This window comes from Tamandua tetradactyla, chromosome 5 (assembly GCF_023851605.1).
Source record: "Tamandua tetradactyla isolate mTamTet1 chromosome 5, mTamTet1.pri, whole genome shotgun sequence".
Classification (NCBI taxonomy): domain Eukaryota; kingdom Metazoa; phylum Chordata; class Mammalia; order Pilosa; family Myrmecophagidae; genus Tamandua; species Tamandua tetradactyla.
In genome coordinates this window covers 178,132,503-178,147,768 of record NC_135331.1, presented here as the reverse complement: position 1 = coordinate 178,147,768, position 15,266 = coordinate 178,132,503, and the positions used below count along the sequence as shown (strand labels likewise).

The window sequence follows — 15,266 nt, the reverse complement described above, 5'->3', positions numbered from 1 at the left end:
TATGTGTTTTTTTATGACTTTGTACCTAGATTTAATTGGTTTTGCTATTTTGGGCATGCTTTTCAATTAAATTTTGTTATTCTACCAATAGTGTTCATACAAATAACCAGTCAGGAGATGTTGTTAAAATTTCCTAAAGGGAAGAGAAAGCAGCATTTTGTTTTGTGAATTGGATTCTTTTTTTCTTTATAGTTTGGCACAGAAGATTAAAGAATAAAAAAACTCCCAAGGAAGGGCTGTCGGTTCTCACCCACGAAGATAAAGAGCTGGCCGAGCTGCGGGGTCTGGCAGGTGGAGTGGGCCTGGCCAGCGCCTGCTATGCTGTACAGTACGTAGCCCGGCTGCACTGGGGCTCTGGGGTGGGGTGGGGGTGGCAGCTGAGCGAGGGCACCCAGGACTGCCTGGCGTATTTATTAATAACACCTCCTTCTACTCTCAAATGTGGTTGGTGTGAACAAGTTGCATGATTATCCTATCAAAGACAAGTCAACTGTGCTTCCTAGTGCCTTATCATTTAATTCAGAAATAAGTGAAACAGGGAGATAAAGACTCAATTAAAGAAAATCGATGCTAACCTGACTTGTTCGACTGGAGGTGACGTTTGAGAAAAGAGGCATTCCAACAGTCTCACGCAGGTGGCATTAAGGTGATCTTGTTCCTTTTTTAGAATTACATGGTGATTCCTCTATAAAACCTCTTTGAGTTAGATGAGTTTTTGAATGTCTGTTGTCATCAGAATTAAATAAAATATTTAAGGGTTTCTGGACAAGACACTGTATTGTGGTCTATGCAAAATGAAATTGTATGGACACAGATAGGCCTTGCTCCTAGAAACATATCATTCAAGACTGAAAAACAAAGGATTTGGAGTAGTCACAGAGATGTCCTACACCACCTATTCCGGGGTGACTTCTTTGCAAAAATACTCAATGTTCAAGTAGTCAAGAGGACTTTTAACTGACAAGTCCAGATGTGCTTATTCACTGAAAGGCTATTGGTAGTTTACGGCAGTGTTTTACACATATTGGAAATCTGAAGAGCCAATAACTTTTCACAATACAAGGTACTGTAAAAATCATGAGGCAACACACACACACCCACACACACACACGCACACACATTCCTATTGAAAGGAAGGTGCCCAGAAGCTAAGTAACGTGCTCTGTCTGTGTAAAAGTGGCAGAAAAGGGAAGGAATAAGGATGTAAAATTTCATGTCACTGATGTCACATAGAATGCACTACAAAGCTGTAAAGCTGAGAGATTTCTCTTTTCTTGCTGATGCTCTTTCTCTCTCAAACATAACCACCAGCCCTCAAACCAGTAAATCTTCCGTATTTGGGAAGAACAAAAATATCGTTATTTTACAGTACTCTTCCGACCCAAGATGAGATTGAAAGTCTTCCTGCCTTTCCTCGGGAAAAACTGACTCTCCGTCTCTTGTTGGGAAGTGGGGCCTTTGGAGAAGTATATGAAGGGACAGCAGTAGATATCTTAGGAGTTGGAAGTGGAGAAACCAAAGTAGCAGTGAAGGTAAGGTGGATCTTTGAAACTCCTTGAAATGTACCATCAGCACGTGACTTTTGGATTTATATGGACACAACTAGAAGAGGCCAGTGATCTTAGTTGAAAAGAAAGCTGATAGATGGTAGAAGCCTACACGTGGCTACAGAAATCATCATATTTTTCATTTCCTTCACAGGTTTTGCAATCCATACACAATCTTTAGGGTTTACGCCACCTTTCAGGCTACTAATTAGCTAAGATCTAGCAGACAGTTCTTGACATTTTAAATATGCTTACAAGAGAACAGGGGTTGTAAAATACATTCTCAAGCTACTTGACCAGGGCCAGCAAACATTTTTTAAAGCTGCAGGTAGTAAATATTTTTGGCTTTGTGGGCCCAGGGTCTCTGTTGCACCTATTCACCTCTGCCATTGCAGTGTGGAAGCAGTTGTAGACAACACACAAATGAACAAGTGTGGCTGTGTTCCAATGAAACTATTTATGGACTCCGAAAGTTTCATTCCTTCTCACTTTCTTGTGTCATGAAATATTATTGGTTTGATTTTTTTCAACCATTTAAAAGTGTAAAAACTGTTCTCAGCTAATAGACTGTACAAAAAGATAGATGACAGGTTGAATTTGGTCCACAAGCCATTGTTTGCCAACCCTGGTATGACGCAGTTATTCATCAAGGTATATTCAATGAAGTTTTTAAGAAGCACTAGATATACTGTCACAATTTTGTAAAAATTTATTTTTCTGGAGGGATCGTGACTCTTTTATGTAACAGATCATTATACTCCTCCCTATTGATAGAGATCTATTGCCTTGAGGTTGGGCTTTATAACTAGAAATGTCAGCAAAATTCTCTCCACTTCCAAATCTTATAATTCAAAAATGTTTTAAATTATTAGAAAAGCATATCACCTTAAATATGATTCAAGAAGGTTTTGGGTTTACTCCAACTTCAACTTGTTTGAACAAGTGTTTATTTTTCCCTCCTATATCAAGATACTGGCTTTGCTGCAAGGTCAGAGGCAGAGTCTCTGAAATTCTCTTGATTTTCATACAGGCTTTTTGTCACATGTTCCTAAAATGGTTGCGAAAGCACCAGGCATCACGTCTATTATTCAGGACAGGGAGAAGGGGAAGGGATGGTGCAAGATATATATATCTTATATATCTTATATATACATATAAAGGAAAGCAAAAGCTTTCCACACGCTTCTCTCCCTTACATTTCCTCCTTACATTTCATCGACCAGAACTGAGTAATATAGCCATCCCTGTTTGTGAGAAAGGCTGGAAAAGTGCACAACAGGAATTTCATGATTCACTCTGACCAATTGCCTGGAACTGGGCACCTTGTGTCCAAGAAATAAATTAAGGTATTGTTAGCAAGGAAGCAGGCGGAAACAGATATGAGTAGAAAACATTGAAAAGTAAGCAATTGGCCTAAAAACTAAACACAGTCTCTTTTTAAAACGACTCATCTGGTAGACTGTGTAAATATTCTTAGATCTCTTCTCTAGCAGATTTTCCCAGTTGAATAATTACAATAACAGAGGCTAACATTTGAGTAGGTTTACAAAGCACATGCCCATGAATTATAGATCTCTAGCTTTCAAGGTGAATATTGTAAAAGAAAACAAAGATTCTCTATTAACCTACTGCCCTCACAGAAATATCTGCTACCCTAATCCTTGGCTCGTTTGTATATCGCACAGACTTTAAAGAAGGGTTCCACAGATCAGGAGAAGATTGAATTCCTGAAGGAGGCCCATCTGATGAGGTATTGGGATAATTCTGAAAACATTTTCCTTTGGTATGGGTAGGAAGCGTTTATATCTGCTAGTTGGATTTTTAACATCCAAAATGACTTGACATGATAGAGCGTGCCTTAAAACAATCGTGGCTGAAAAGTTTAAATAGAAATGTGTCTGTAGCAGCATGTACCCTCTTGTGGCCAGTCTTCTGAGCCAGGGCAGGCAGTCCACAGGGAAAAGATCCTCTTGTCTTTCAATAAGTAAAGAGGGTTGGAAGTGGATTCTGAAGTATTCTACTTTAAACATGCTTGTGTTATTCTAAATGTGTGATGGTGGGTCAAATAGAACTGCAGTGAAACTATCTCTTATGATGAACTTGTCTGCAGCAAGGTTTCCATGAGTTTATGGCTGTGACAATTCCCCAAGGGCATCCTAAAAAGAAGACCTGAGGTGATGGCCAGTGGAGGTTCCCTGCTATGGGTTCTAATTACTAGGTTAGGGGCTTACTGTTCTGAAGTCTTGAAAAAACCTATAATCACACTGTTGGTTGCATTGTTTCTCTATAATGGAGAGAATGATATTTCATTCTCTTGATGACCAAGGACACAATGTCTTCAAATAATAGTCAAAATTCCTTTCTTTTCCAAAACATAAAATTCTTTAAAAAGCATTATTTCTTCTAAAAATTAGCCTATTTTATCCATATGCATTGGCCACTAGGGGCTGCCATATTACCTCCCTGAGGCCTGCACACAGACCAGCTCAGTTTTGGAAAATGAGGCTTCCATTTAGCAGGGAGAAAAGTCAGGGGTTTTGAAGGGATCCATGGGTAAAGAACTGCTGTACTCCATAAAGAAACCCTGCTAGGTTTCTCTTGCTGTGATATGATCCCATCTGTTTTTTCCCACCTTTTAGCAAGTTTGATCATCCAAACATTCTGAAGCAGCTTGGAGTTTGTTTGCTGAACGAACCCCAGTATATAATCCTAGAGTTGATGGAAGGAGGAGACCTTCTCTCTTATTTGCGGAGAGCCCGGAAGACAACGGTAGGAAATGGGATTTTGCAAGATTAAGGCCCTTCTAAAATCCAGCGTGTCAAAACCTAAATAGGATGCAGTCACAGTCATACACTAACTCAAAGTTTGTATCAAATTCTTGTAAGTCCTCTGTTTGTAGGGCTAATAAAACACTTTAGCAATAGAATAGAGTCCCTCAAAAAAACACAAAAAAATTAAATAGCATGCAGTTTTGGCTGATGGCAGAACCTTAGACAACTTCTGAAGAAAGAATTCTTACATGTCCTTTAGTTTAGATGAGGACAATTAGAATCCTGGGGTTTATAATTTTGGCATTTTCTGGTTATGTGAACCTGTTTTCTGTGTTTCATGGGAAAATAGGTCCCTGGATGCCACAATCATATTTTTCTGGAGAAAAGGGATTGTGTAAACTTAAGAAAGGCATAAATTTTTCTGTACTTCATATATAGGCTTGCCTGTGCAAAGTGATATTTCCAGCCCTCTTCTCTTTAATGAGTACTAGATTCCTATGTCCCTCCCCAGTTGATAAATCTTCTTGAATTTTAAGAGGCATCTCAATTTTATTTTGGCCAAAACATAACACTTGATTTCAAACATTGTCCACTGCCCCCCAACATCATCCATCCTGTTTCTTGTTTTCCGTAACAACATATCTGTGAGCTCTGCAGTTCTGCCTACTACATGCTGCCCCTATCAATCTCCTCTTCTAACCCTAGTGTCTATAGCAGGAATAGGTACAGTATGGACCCTGCAAATACTGGATAGGGAAAGGAGTGACAGCCCCTGCACAGGCTTACTTTATATTTCAGATGAGAAATATAGGAAATAAGACAAGTAACTAAGGTTTTCTGACTTAAATATTTCAAAACATAAATGCATCACCTATGGACTAAAAAATGTTTGGGGGGTTATTTATATCAAAGTAATACATTATAAGGCTGAAAAAATGAGAATATATGACAAGGCTTATCATAAAAAACAGGAGCCCTGGGCTCTAGCTCATTACACGTCCCAGGCCTGAGCATTTCTTCTGGTTTCTACCTCCATGTTCCTAGATACTTTCTTATACTGTTGCACATTGATTTTTCAATTTTGGGAAAAATCTATTGATTGCCTACTGTGGAAGATAAGGATTTAACTTCCTTAGACATTCTTAAGTACTCATCCAAGCCCATGAACACTGCACACAGAGAAACTTTGCTTCCCCCATCCTCTGACAGAATTATCACAATTTTTGGATAAATCAACGCTCATGGTTTATAGTATTATTCACTATGTCATTATTATTTGCAGCTGAGTTACCCAAATGCTGTGATTGGGTTTTCTTTCTTGGGCTAGTTTAATAAATGCTTCTTATTTTTCACATTTGCTTACTTTTCGATATACCTAAATGCTCTGACAGGATGATAAAACTTTCCTCAGTATGGTCAGATACACACTTCATTTTTTTCTTGGGCCCTTCTCTCCTGGAGGCAGTAGAGGAATTGTCCTCTAGGCCATTTGCACAGCTGTCTCACAGGGGCTTCTTCACATTTAGCTGGTTATTTCCTTCAACTCTTGTTACACTTCTAGTCTCCTCTATCCCTTGACATCGTTTTGTTTATTTTATTCCCTCTTCTTTTCACATGCAATTTTATGGAGATATATTTGCATACCATATATTCATCCAAATTGCATAATCAGCAGATTCACAGTACCATCATATCGATTTTTGAACATTTTCATTACTCCAAAAAAATAAAAGTAAAAAAGAACACTCAGAACATCCCATACTCACCTTCCCCATTTATTTATTTATTTATTTTGTCCTTTTGTTTTCTTACTTATCTGTCCATACACTGGATAAAGGGAGTGTCACTCACAAGGTTTACACAGTCACATGGTCACATCTTAAAATCTCTATTGTTATTGAGTCATCTTCAAGAATCAAGGCAACTGGATTACAGTCAACAATTTTAGGTATTTCCCTCTAGCTACTCCAATACACCAAAAAACTGAAAGGAGACATCTATATACTGCATAAGAATAACATCTAGAATGACCTGTTGGCTCTATTTGAAATCTCTCAGCCTTTTTGAAATTTTATTTTGTCTCATTTCTCTCTTCCCTTTTTTTGGTCAAGAAGGCTTTCTCAACCCCCATGATGCTGGGTCCCAGCTCGTCCCCAGGAGTCTTGTCCCACGTTGCCAGGGAGATTTAACTCCTGAGATTCATATCCCACCTAGCAGGAAGGGCAGTGAGCTCACTTGCAGAGTTGGCTTACAGAGAGAGGCCACATTTGAGCAAGAAAAGAGGTTCTCTGAGGGTGACTCTTAGGCATAATCACAGATAAGCTTAGCTTTTCCTTTGCAGAAATAAGTTTCACAAGGGCAAGAAGCCCAAGATTGAAGGCTTGGCCCATCAAATTGTCAGTTCCCATTGACTGTGAGAATACCAGGTCTTCCCAGGTAGGGAAGTTTAATATTTCCACCTTTTCCCCCAGTCCCTTAAGAGAACTTTGCAAATACTTTTTCATCTTCTGCCCAGATTACCCTGAGATGTACCAGGGCATCCCTCCAATCTCTACAAACCAACAAGATCTTGGGGAGGCATCTTTCACATTATGTCTCTGAGAAAACATTTAGGTGAGGCAAAAATCTATTTTTGTCTTTTCTTTTCTTTCTGGGATGTTTGTGTCTGAAAATGTCCGTGATGCTTCTCTCATGCTTGATAACTTGACTGGATTTTGGTCTGGAAACCCTTTTCCTAAAAAATAAAGCCACTGTACCTTTGATTTCCCAGCCTCTAGAATCTGCATCAAAGAGTCTTATGTTATTCTGATTCCTGAACTTATCATTGGGGACATGCCTTTTGCCTGTCTTTCTCTCTGGAGAATTTAGGAACTTTTCTTTGGTAAGCGTTACCCACTTCAACTCATTGTTCTGGCACTCCAGTCCAAAAAATCATCCCCTCAGCTCTGGAAAATTTTCTCATATAATTTCTTCAATAATAAATAAAACGCTTTGTTTCCTCTCTTTCCTTGTTCTAGAAATCCTGATGGCTGGATAGTGAACTGCTTTGTTTTACCTTCTTATTCTATTACCTGTTCTCTCCAGTTTCCAACTGTCGTTTTGCTCTCAATTCTGACAGATCTTCTCAAATTTAACTTCTAATCTTTATAAATAATTTTTAATTTCCAATATCATATTTTTATTTTTCATAGACTCATATTTTCACAGCATTTAAAAATAGTATTCTGTCATGTTTTCATAGATGCAGTATCTTCTCATCTTTAATCGTGTACTAATTGCAGTTTTAAAAGTGTTACTTTTATCTCTTTGTTTTGGATTCTGCTTTTCAATGGGAGAATATTTCATGGGTGTTTGAGGGTTCTTGACTGCTCTTCATATTTAATAGCGAAGCCTCAGAAGTGGATTGGAACATATGAGTCTGTGGAAACTTCTTTCTGGTTTCAGTTGGGGACCCTATAGTTCCATTGAAGGGGACCCCTAATGATGGTATCTAGATCTTGTCTCTAGTGTGTCAGTTTCACCAGAGAAGAATCTGCTGATCTCCTGCCCTAGGCAATAAACTGATGTCCCAGTTCATAGAGCTGGGAGAGAGAAGGGGCTGGAGGGCCCAAGACTCAGCTGGTGAACTCTCATTCATCCCCCTCTCTACTTTCAGCACATTGCCTCAGGCTGCCTAGTATCTTTGAAGTTGAAGTTGTTGGGTTCAGTTTTTTTGTTTATTTGTTTAGCACAGAGAAAAACCTCCGGTCTCTTCCTGGGGTGAGGGAGGTAGAAACTAATCAGCACTTAAATATACCTGTAGCCATCCCTCCTGCTTTCAGTTCTGCCTCTACCTCTGCATTCAGAGATACCAGCTACCTGTAATTCCAGAAAATTTATGGGCTTCTCTGATAAAAAATGACTTAAGTCTCAGCTTCTCTCTCTGCAGACCATCAGGTTTCATCTCTCTTGGCTCTGCTAAATCATTATTTCATCTTCTTTCCCTCTTCTAAAATTTTTCCTTTGCTATTATCTGCTCTCCTGATATGGGCCTTGTGAGATTATAACATTTCCCCTTGTACTGTCATTTTAGTAAAGTTTGGGGGATAGTGGAACTAAAAACGCATACATACAACCCACTGTCCTTCATAAGAAAGTTTGTAGATTATGTTTTAGGAATTCTGTTTGAGGGGAAGAGGGGGTGACAATGGACCATAAGCCAACACGCATCCACCTTATTCAAATCACTCTTACTCATGATGGGAGTGATCGGTTGTCAGATGCCCTTCTGTTCTTCCAACACCTTTCCGGCTGTCTGCCCAAGACAGCTTCTGTGTCTCTGACCTACTCACTTCAACAGCATTGGGCAGGGTGCCTGTAGGTGCTGAGTGCAGCCTTCAGGTACAGCACTTACAGGAGAACACTACAGCCAATAAGATCACCTCATTGCTAAGTTCATTTGAAGCCAACAGTCTCTCCTCAGGGAGTGCTCGGAGGCACCAAGCCAGAAGAACTGGCAGGAGCAGCTCTCCTCCTCACAGCTGAGGGCTGGTGGGAGGGAGAGAGTCCTAGAGATCCTGTGTAGATGGTGCTGTTCCTTGTGAAAAGCTTTTATCCTCTTTCCTGTGTGTGGGCAGGGAGGGTGCTGAAGGAAAGATACTTTTCCCATCTTGAATTCAAAGATAAGAAACACAAGCCAAAAGAAGAGGCTGGCAGTTCATTCCGTGGAACCTATAAATGGACCCCTGGGGGCTGCCATCTTGGAGCAGGGTAGGAGCTTTCTAGAGAGAATAGGACATGTTCTCCTGAAGTCTGGGGATACACCTGAACTTAGAGATGGTGCTGAAGTCTCTGGTCTCGAGGTTTTCCCGAGAAAATTGTTGGAACAGCCCGTGTTGGCAAGACTGGAAGGGGGTTATGTGTGTAGTGTGTACTCTAGAAGTTCCTGGGCCTTCATATGAAAGAGGCCAAGTTTAGAAAAAGGGCAGCAGCAGGGAGAAAGGGAAGAGAGGGGAAGAGAAGACCTTTAAAGTGAGTTTAGGGATTGATGTTTAAAAAAAAAATGAGGTTGAATTTTTAAAAAAGGAAAGTGGGACCGTCTTATTACCAAGTGACAAAAATATGAAATCTGGCCAAGATGTCATCAAGGGACTCAACACCCACAGGGAAAGGAGGTTAGACATAGCAGAGTTGAAAGAGCTTATTGGGAAAAATTCAGCTGTTTCCTGTTTCTCTCTCCATGAGTTGAAACACTTCAATAAAGTGCTTATACCTCCCACAGCTCTCTCTGTCCTTACTCAACTATTGCAACTTACATGTGTCTCTTTCCTACTGTGGCTTGGAAGCTCTAGGAAGAGAAATGGGGCAAGAGGACGAGGTGGGTTTCTCTGACATCTATAGCTTTCTGCCTACCCTTTCTTGTTTGAGTCTTCCTTTGCCCTTTCTTTTTCCTTTTTCCTTCCCCTTTTATCTAATGTCCTTTCCCAATTCACTCCACCCCTGCCTCCAGATTGCTTTGCTCATTTGAATGCATAAGGATTAAATGCTAAAAGTATATCCATTAACCTTAGTCTAGTCTCTTCTTTTTCAGGACCTCAATTTCTTCATCTATAACATGGGATATTGAATCAAAAGCTTTCTAAGACTCTTTAACTTTGACATTCTAGGACTGTATTAAGATAGAAAAAGTAATAAACCCGTTGAAATAATAAAATCCATAGTGGTAAATATGTAGCTACAGCTACAATTCATCAGATTTTCTCTGGGTGTTTTGACTGTTCAGGGAACAGAAGGATACAGCTTTTGATTTCACAGAACTTGCCATATGGAAGGGATATAAGTTTCCTGCAAATAACCATTTTGAGGTAAAAAGTGGGAAGGTCCAGTGGAGGGGAGTAGAGAACATACATTGAAGCACAAAGGAGAGAGAAATGATTTCCAACCGAGGACACCTTGGGAAGGCTTCATGAAGGAAGTCTTCTGTTTGGGACACCACCAAAGTGGGAGACAGAACAGCAGTTGAAACTCTACTTTCCCACTGAGTTATGGAAAGCTTTGACCAGGGATAGACCCAGACTGAGGTTCAACATGTTTGGAAGATTTGGCAAGAGGTGGTGGTATTCTGGGGTAGCATCTAGAATCAAGGAGACCCAACATGAGGTGCAACAGGGGGGCAGAGCATTGTCATGGGAGATATCAGGAGCAGATGATGGCTAGACATCCAAGCAGGCAGCAGGCAGCAGACAGTAGGCAGGCTGGCAGCATCATGAAAATCTCTCAGTAGGGAATAAATGCTAGCCACTGACAAGTTGAGAAGTAGGATTCTGGGCCAACAGAAAGTCATGAAGAGTAGAGTAGGTTTTCCCAAAAGCCAAGCAGCATCCCAGTCACAGGGAACTAGTGATCCAGTCAGCAAGTCCAGCAGGCACTCAGCCATGGGCCATGAGACAGGTAGCTTGTGGACCTGAACAGGGATGGGGCAGGTGGTTTGGGTCTTAGGAGCCTAGATATGAGACCTAAGTGTGGTCATAAGTGACCATGGCAATGCGGAGTTCCAGAATGTCAGGAATACTCCTGACTTTGGGACAGGAGATGAGCTTGCCAGGGGAGAAGCACCTGAGAGCACGCATCAATGAGGAATCAAAGGATCTGAAGGTAGGAAATTATACAGGATGCTCATTCAAGGATATGGGTGGAGATCAAGGATAAGAGGACATTCCAGGAAAATCATGGCAGGAATGAAGGGGAGAAGTCGAGAGCTGCTAAGCAACTGTAAGGAATGGCAGTTGGTCCAATGTAGCTGAGTCACGGAATGTGAAGAGAGACAATGGGAAATTAATGGGTAGGAAGAGAAGCTGGTGCACACTTGGGGTTCTGCAGAGACTTGGCTCAGGAATTCATAAGGGACTCCATGGGCACGGGGCCACAACAAAGGCAGCTATCACAGCTGGGTTCTAGGACAAGCTGTGTTCTCCTCTAGCACAGGAGGCTGGAGGTGGGAAATTTTGGATGGTTCAGATTTGTGATGGTAAAGGCCTGAGCCAGGGTAATTGCAATGAAATAGAAAGGGGCAGATAGATTCCAGTATATGCAGGAAGCCTCAGGGCAGGAACTTGGAGCTTTTTCTTTATGGTGCAAATAAAAATTTTACCCTTTTTTTTTAACCTAGAAATTGTTGCAACTGGGATAGGCTTAACTGTATATTTGTGCTGGTTCTTTTAGCTGATAGGAATAATCTGTGATCTTGAAACAGAGTATTGCTAACAATTACTCTGGGATCCATATAAGGAACAAATCCATTGTCATATCATGCCTGGCATTAAAGCATGATATTGGGCCAATAATGGAAGTAGCTAGCACTGATAAAATGGTCATTGTACTTCTGAGAGCAACGACTGTAAATTAAGTGCCTATTATTTACAGTCATATATATATACATTATCTTGAATCCTGCAAAGCTCTGAGAAGCTGCTTAGTGAATTCAGCAACTTGAGTCAGATCATATAACTAGTAAGTAGCAAAACGAGGGCATCCAACTTGACACGTGGAGATTTTTCTAATAGAGGTCTCATCCTCTGCTTACCAAATATAGTCTGTCATTTATTTCTTTTATTTGGGTAAAAAGCCCATACATTTAAACACATAAATAAGTATGTACATGTACATATATACATACACATATACATGTATTTTGTTCAAATTGGAAACATGCCTATTATTTTTCCTTCATTTCTTACAGTTTCACGGTCCATTACTTGCCTTGGTTGACCTTGTAGATCTGTGTGTAGATATTTCAAAAGGCTGTGTCTACCTGGAGCAGATGCATTTCATTCACAGGTATGGTAGCATCCTCGATACAAGCCTATGTATGGATATTGGCACAAAAATCACCTGTAGTTTGGGTGAAGCATGCATGATAATACACATTTTAATTCCTTCAAAATAGCAGTAACTTTCTGTGAAGTCTCTTTTTCCACACATCTCCTATTGTTGCTGGTCTGAGCTCTGGAACTTTATTATTATTATTATTATTATTTTATTAAACATAGTTTCTGCCATAGGGATCTAGCGGCCCGGAATTGCCTTGTCTCAGTGAAAGACTATACCAGCCCATCACGCATAGTGAAAATCGGGGACTTTGGACTTGCCCGAGATATCTATAAAAATGACTACTATAGAAAGAGAGGGGAAGGCCTGCTTCCTGTTCGGTGGATGGCTCCAGAGAGTTTGATGGATGGAATCTTCACAACTCAATCTGATGTATGGTGAGCTTAACAGGACTCAGAGAAATGGCATCAAAAGTCAGAGCCAGAGAGGTCTTAAAAGGTCATCTAATCCTGTTTTCATGTGAGAAAACAGAAGACCAGAGAGATTAAGTGATTTCCCTCACATTAAATGAAAGCTGGTGGCCAATAGGGGACTGACTATTCCAGTGTCTCATCAGCTTACACTCCTCCCTGTCAGCTCTAATTCTTTATCTTACTAATGGATATGAAATAGATACATTTACTTCAAGTATTTTATTTTGCTCCAAGTATACAGAAGCATGTGACTAATGGAAATTGGTACTTATAAATTAATATCCAAGTTTTGTACAAATGCCTATTATTTGGGGATGCTTGGTGATTAATTCATATGTAGACTTTAAATGATGGATCTTAAAAAGATTAGGGAACTGGTGAGGTTTGAACATCTCTCTATTATTTGAATAAGTCCTCCCATTTTTGCTTCTTGACCCATGCTTTTAATTAGAGCTGTTCTTATGTAGAGTTGATTTGTTCTATACCTTTTACACTGGAATGGCCCTGGGCAAAGCTGGAAATGAGATAAAATTGGTCCTCAGTGCTGTGGGTTTTTATTGACGTCTCCCTCTCCATGTTTACTAGCTTTCTATTGTGCTCAAACTCGGGGGGGGGGGGGAGGCTGAAAGTCTCTCACACTCACCTGCAGGTGTGTCTGCATATTGCCGCTTTCAGAGCCTTAGATGATGGGGTCTGCCAGTGGAGTGTGAGGAGCACAGTGGCCCTGTGTGTGCACCCACACTTACATGTGTGTGTACACACATGCACGTGGACACACACAGGGCTTCCCCACTATGCCTTCCTGTCACCTCCGAAGGTAGGCAGTTGCCTGTTTGGTTTTTTCCTGAAGATCACTTGCTCTCAGGTCACCTGTTTGTCTTTTGTGGGGTTCATAACAGCAATCATGAAGTGGACCCCAGTAGCCCCAGGAATTATTTTAGAGAAACTGCTGTAAATCTGATGTTTGTGATAGCATAATGAAAACACACCCTTTGATATCCTTAGGTCTTTTGGAATCCTGATTTGGGAGATTTTAACTCTTGGCCATCAGCCTTACCCGGCTCATTCCAACCTTGATGTTTTAGTCTATGTTCAAACAGGAGGCAGACTGGAGCCACCAAGAAATTGTCCCGATGACCTGTAAGTTAATTATGTTAACATAAGCACCCCCCAAAAAAACAAAACTAAACTAAAACATGTACAGATGCAAACCTATGCCTCAACGGTATGGTATTTAAAATGGAAACTGGAATTTATGTATTTGTACATTCCACATGATATGTAAATGGCTTGTGGTATTCAATTTACTAAATACACGATGGTTTCTTTTTTTTATTAATTAAAGAATAAAAAGAAATTAACACAACATTTAGAAATCATTCCATTCTACATATGCAGATGGTTTCTTTTTATCCATATATACACATGATATTTCACTCAGAAACAAAATTTAGAAGATTAGATTGCATTTATACTCCTAGTTCAGTTAATTCTAATAAACTAAACTATATAGGTGTGTGTGTGTGCACTCACATACACATTTTATTTGGGGAGACCTGACTTGGCTAATATTTTAATTGCATATTAAAGATTTTCTCAAATAGGAATCTATTGTTTAAAAGTTAAGTGGTCTTTGTTGATATAGTTGATGTTAATCCATGGGATATAGTGCAACTAAAAATTACACAAGTTGTCAGCTGTATATAAACTTAATGCAAAGTGCCTATGTATTAGTCATTCAATTGGCCACTACTGAGTTCTAGTAAATTTGTGATCCTTAGGAGAGTGATCTAATTTTTGATCTAATTATTTTTTTAAAAAAGGCAAGCCATTATGCTAAGTATTAATCTGCCTCCTTTGAACAAACGCAAAAGAAATGTCAAGTCTTGGAACTTTTTTCAAGAGGTGTTTACCCAAGAAATTTCTAAAAGAATAAGTAATCAATAAGTATAAACTTGTCTATTAAGGGCCTGATACCATGCTCAGAACTGTACAGAATACAGAGATATTTAAGCCAGGGCACATCTCTTCAGCATCTTAGAATGTATTTTGAAAGAAAAGACGCACACATGGGATAGTTGGATCACAAGCCAATATGTAATAAAGTGCTAAACTGCGTGGTACAGACAAGTGCAGAAGGAATTAGCAGTATGCGGATGCACACCATGGTTGCACTGCCTTGACTTTGCTGTGTTATTTAGAGGATTATTCAGACTTGAGCCAAAAGATGATTAAGAACTGGGCACCTTTTTGTTGGATGTTCTACTGGGGAATGGTTTTGTATTGAAATCTTCCAGCTAGAAGACTTGAATCACTGCTTGTTTCTGAGTTAGCTTTTACAGTCCCCAAGGTATTTACAGGTAGATTAGATATACACAAACCTGATCGAGTTTGATGACAGTGCCTGAAAAAATGATTAGCGATATTTGGGGGAAGATGGAAAAAAATTCTGTAAATTAAGGGCAAGAAAATATATAGAATTTGAGAACCTTCGAGGTAGGGCTTGAGGAAAAAAATTAAAACAGCAGAGCTACATATGAAATGAACAATTTTTGTAAAACAGAAAACTAACCACTGTTATACATCTCTTACATGTCCTCTAAACTCTCAGAAATTTGCCCCAGAATCTCAATGACACAACATTTTCATTAAGCTGTTAGAATTTCATC

The 15,266-nt window shown here is 39.8% G+C and overlaps 1 protein-coding gene across 3 annotated transcripts in view; it reads left to right on the top strand.

Annotated features, from left to right (window-relative positions):
- The window catches only part of ROS1 (ROS proto-oncogene 1, receptor tyrosine kinase), a 131,473-nt gene that overhangs the window by 101,604 nt on the left and 14,603 nt on the right, over positions 1-15,266 (top strand). For 2 of the 3 annotated variants that reach the window (XM_077162741.1, XM_077162740.1), the window contains exons 36-42: positions 193-328; positions 1,370-1,532; positions 3,233-3,297; positions 4,187-4,316; positions 12,036-12,133; positions 12,358-12,561; positions 13,603-13,737. In XM_077162741.1, the coding sequence (XP_077018856.1) occupies positions 193-328; positions 1,370-1,532; positions 3,233-3,297; positions 4,187-4,316; positions 12,036-12,133; positions 12,358-12,561; positions 13,603-13,737 (931 nt within the window). Of the gene's footprint in view, positions 1-192; positions 329-1,369; positions 1,533-3,232; positions 3,298-4,186; positions 4,317-12,035; positions 12,134-12,357; positions 12,562-13,602; positions 13,738-15,266 lie in introns of those variants that run through there. The other variant, XR_013176386.1, reaches the window with a different exon arrangement.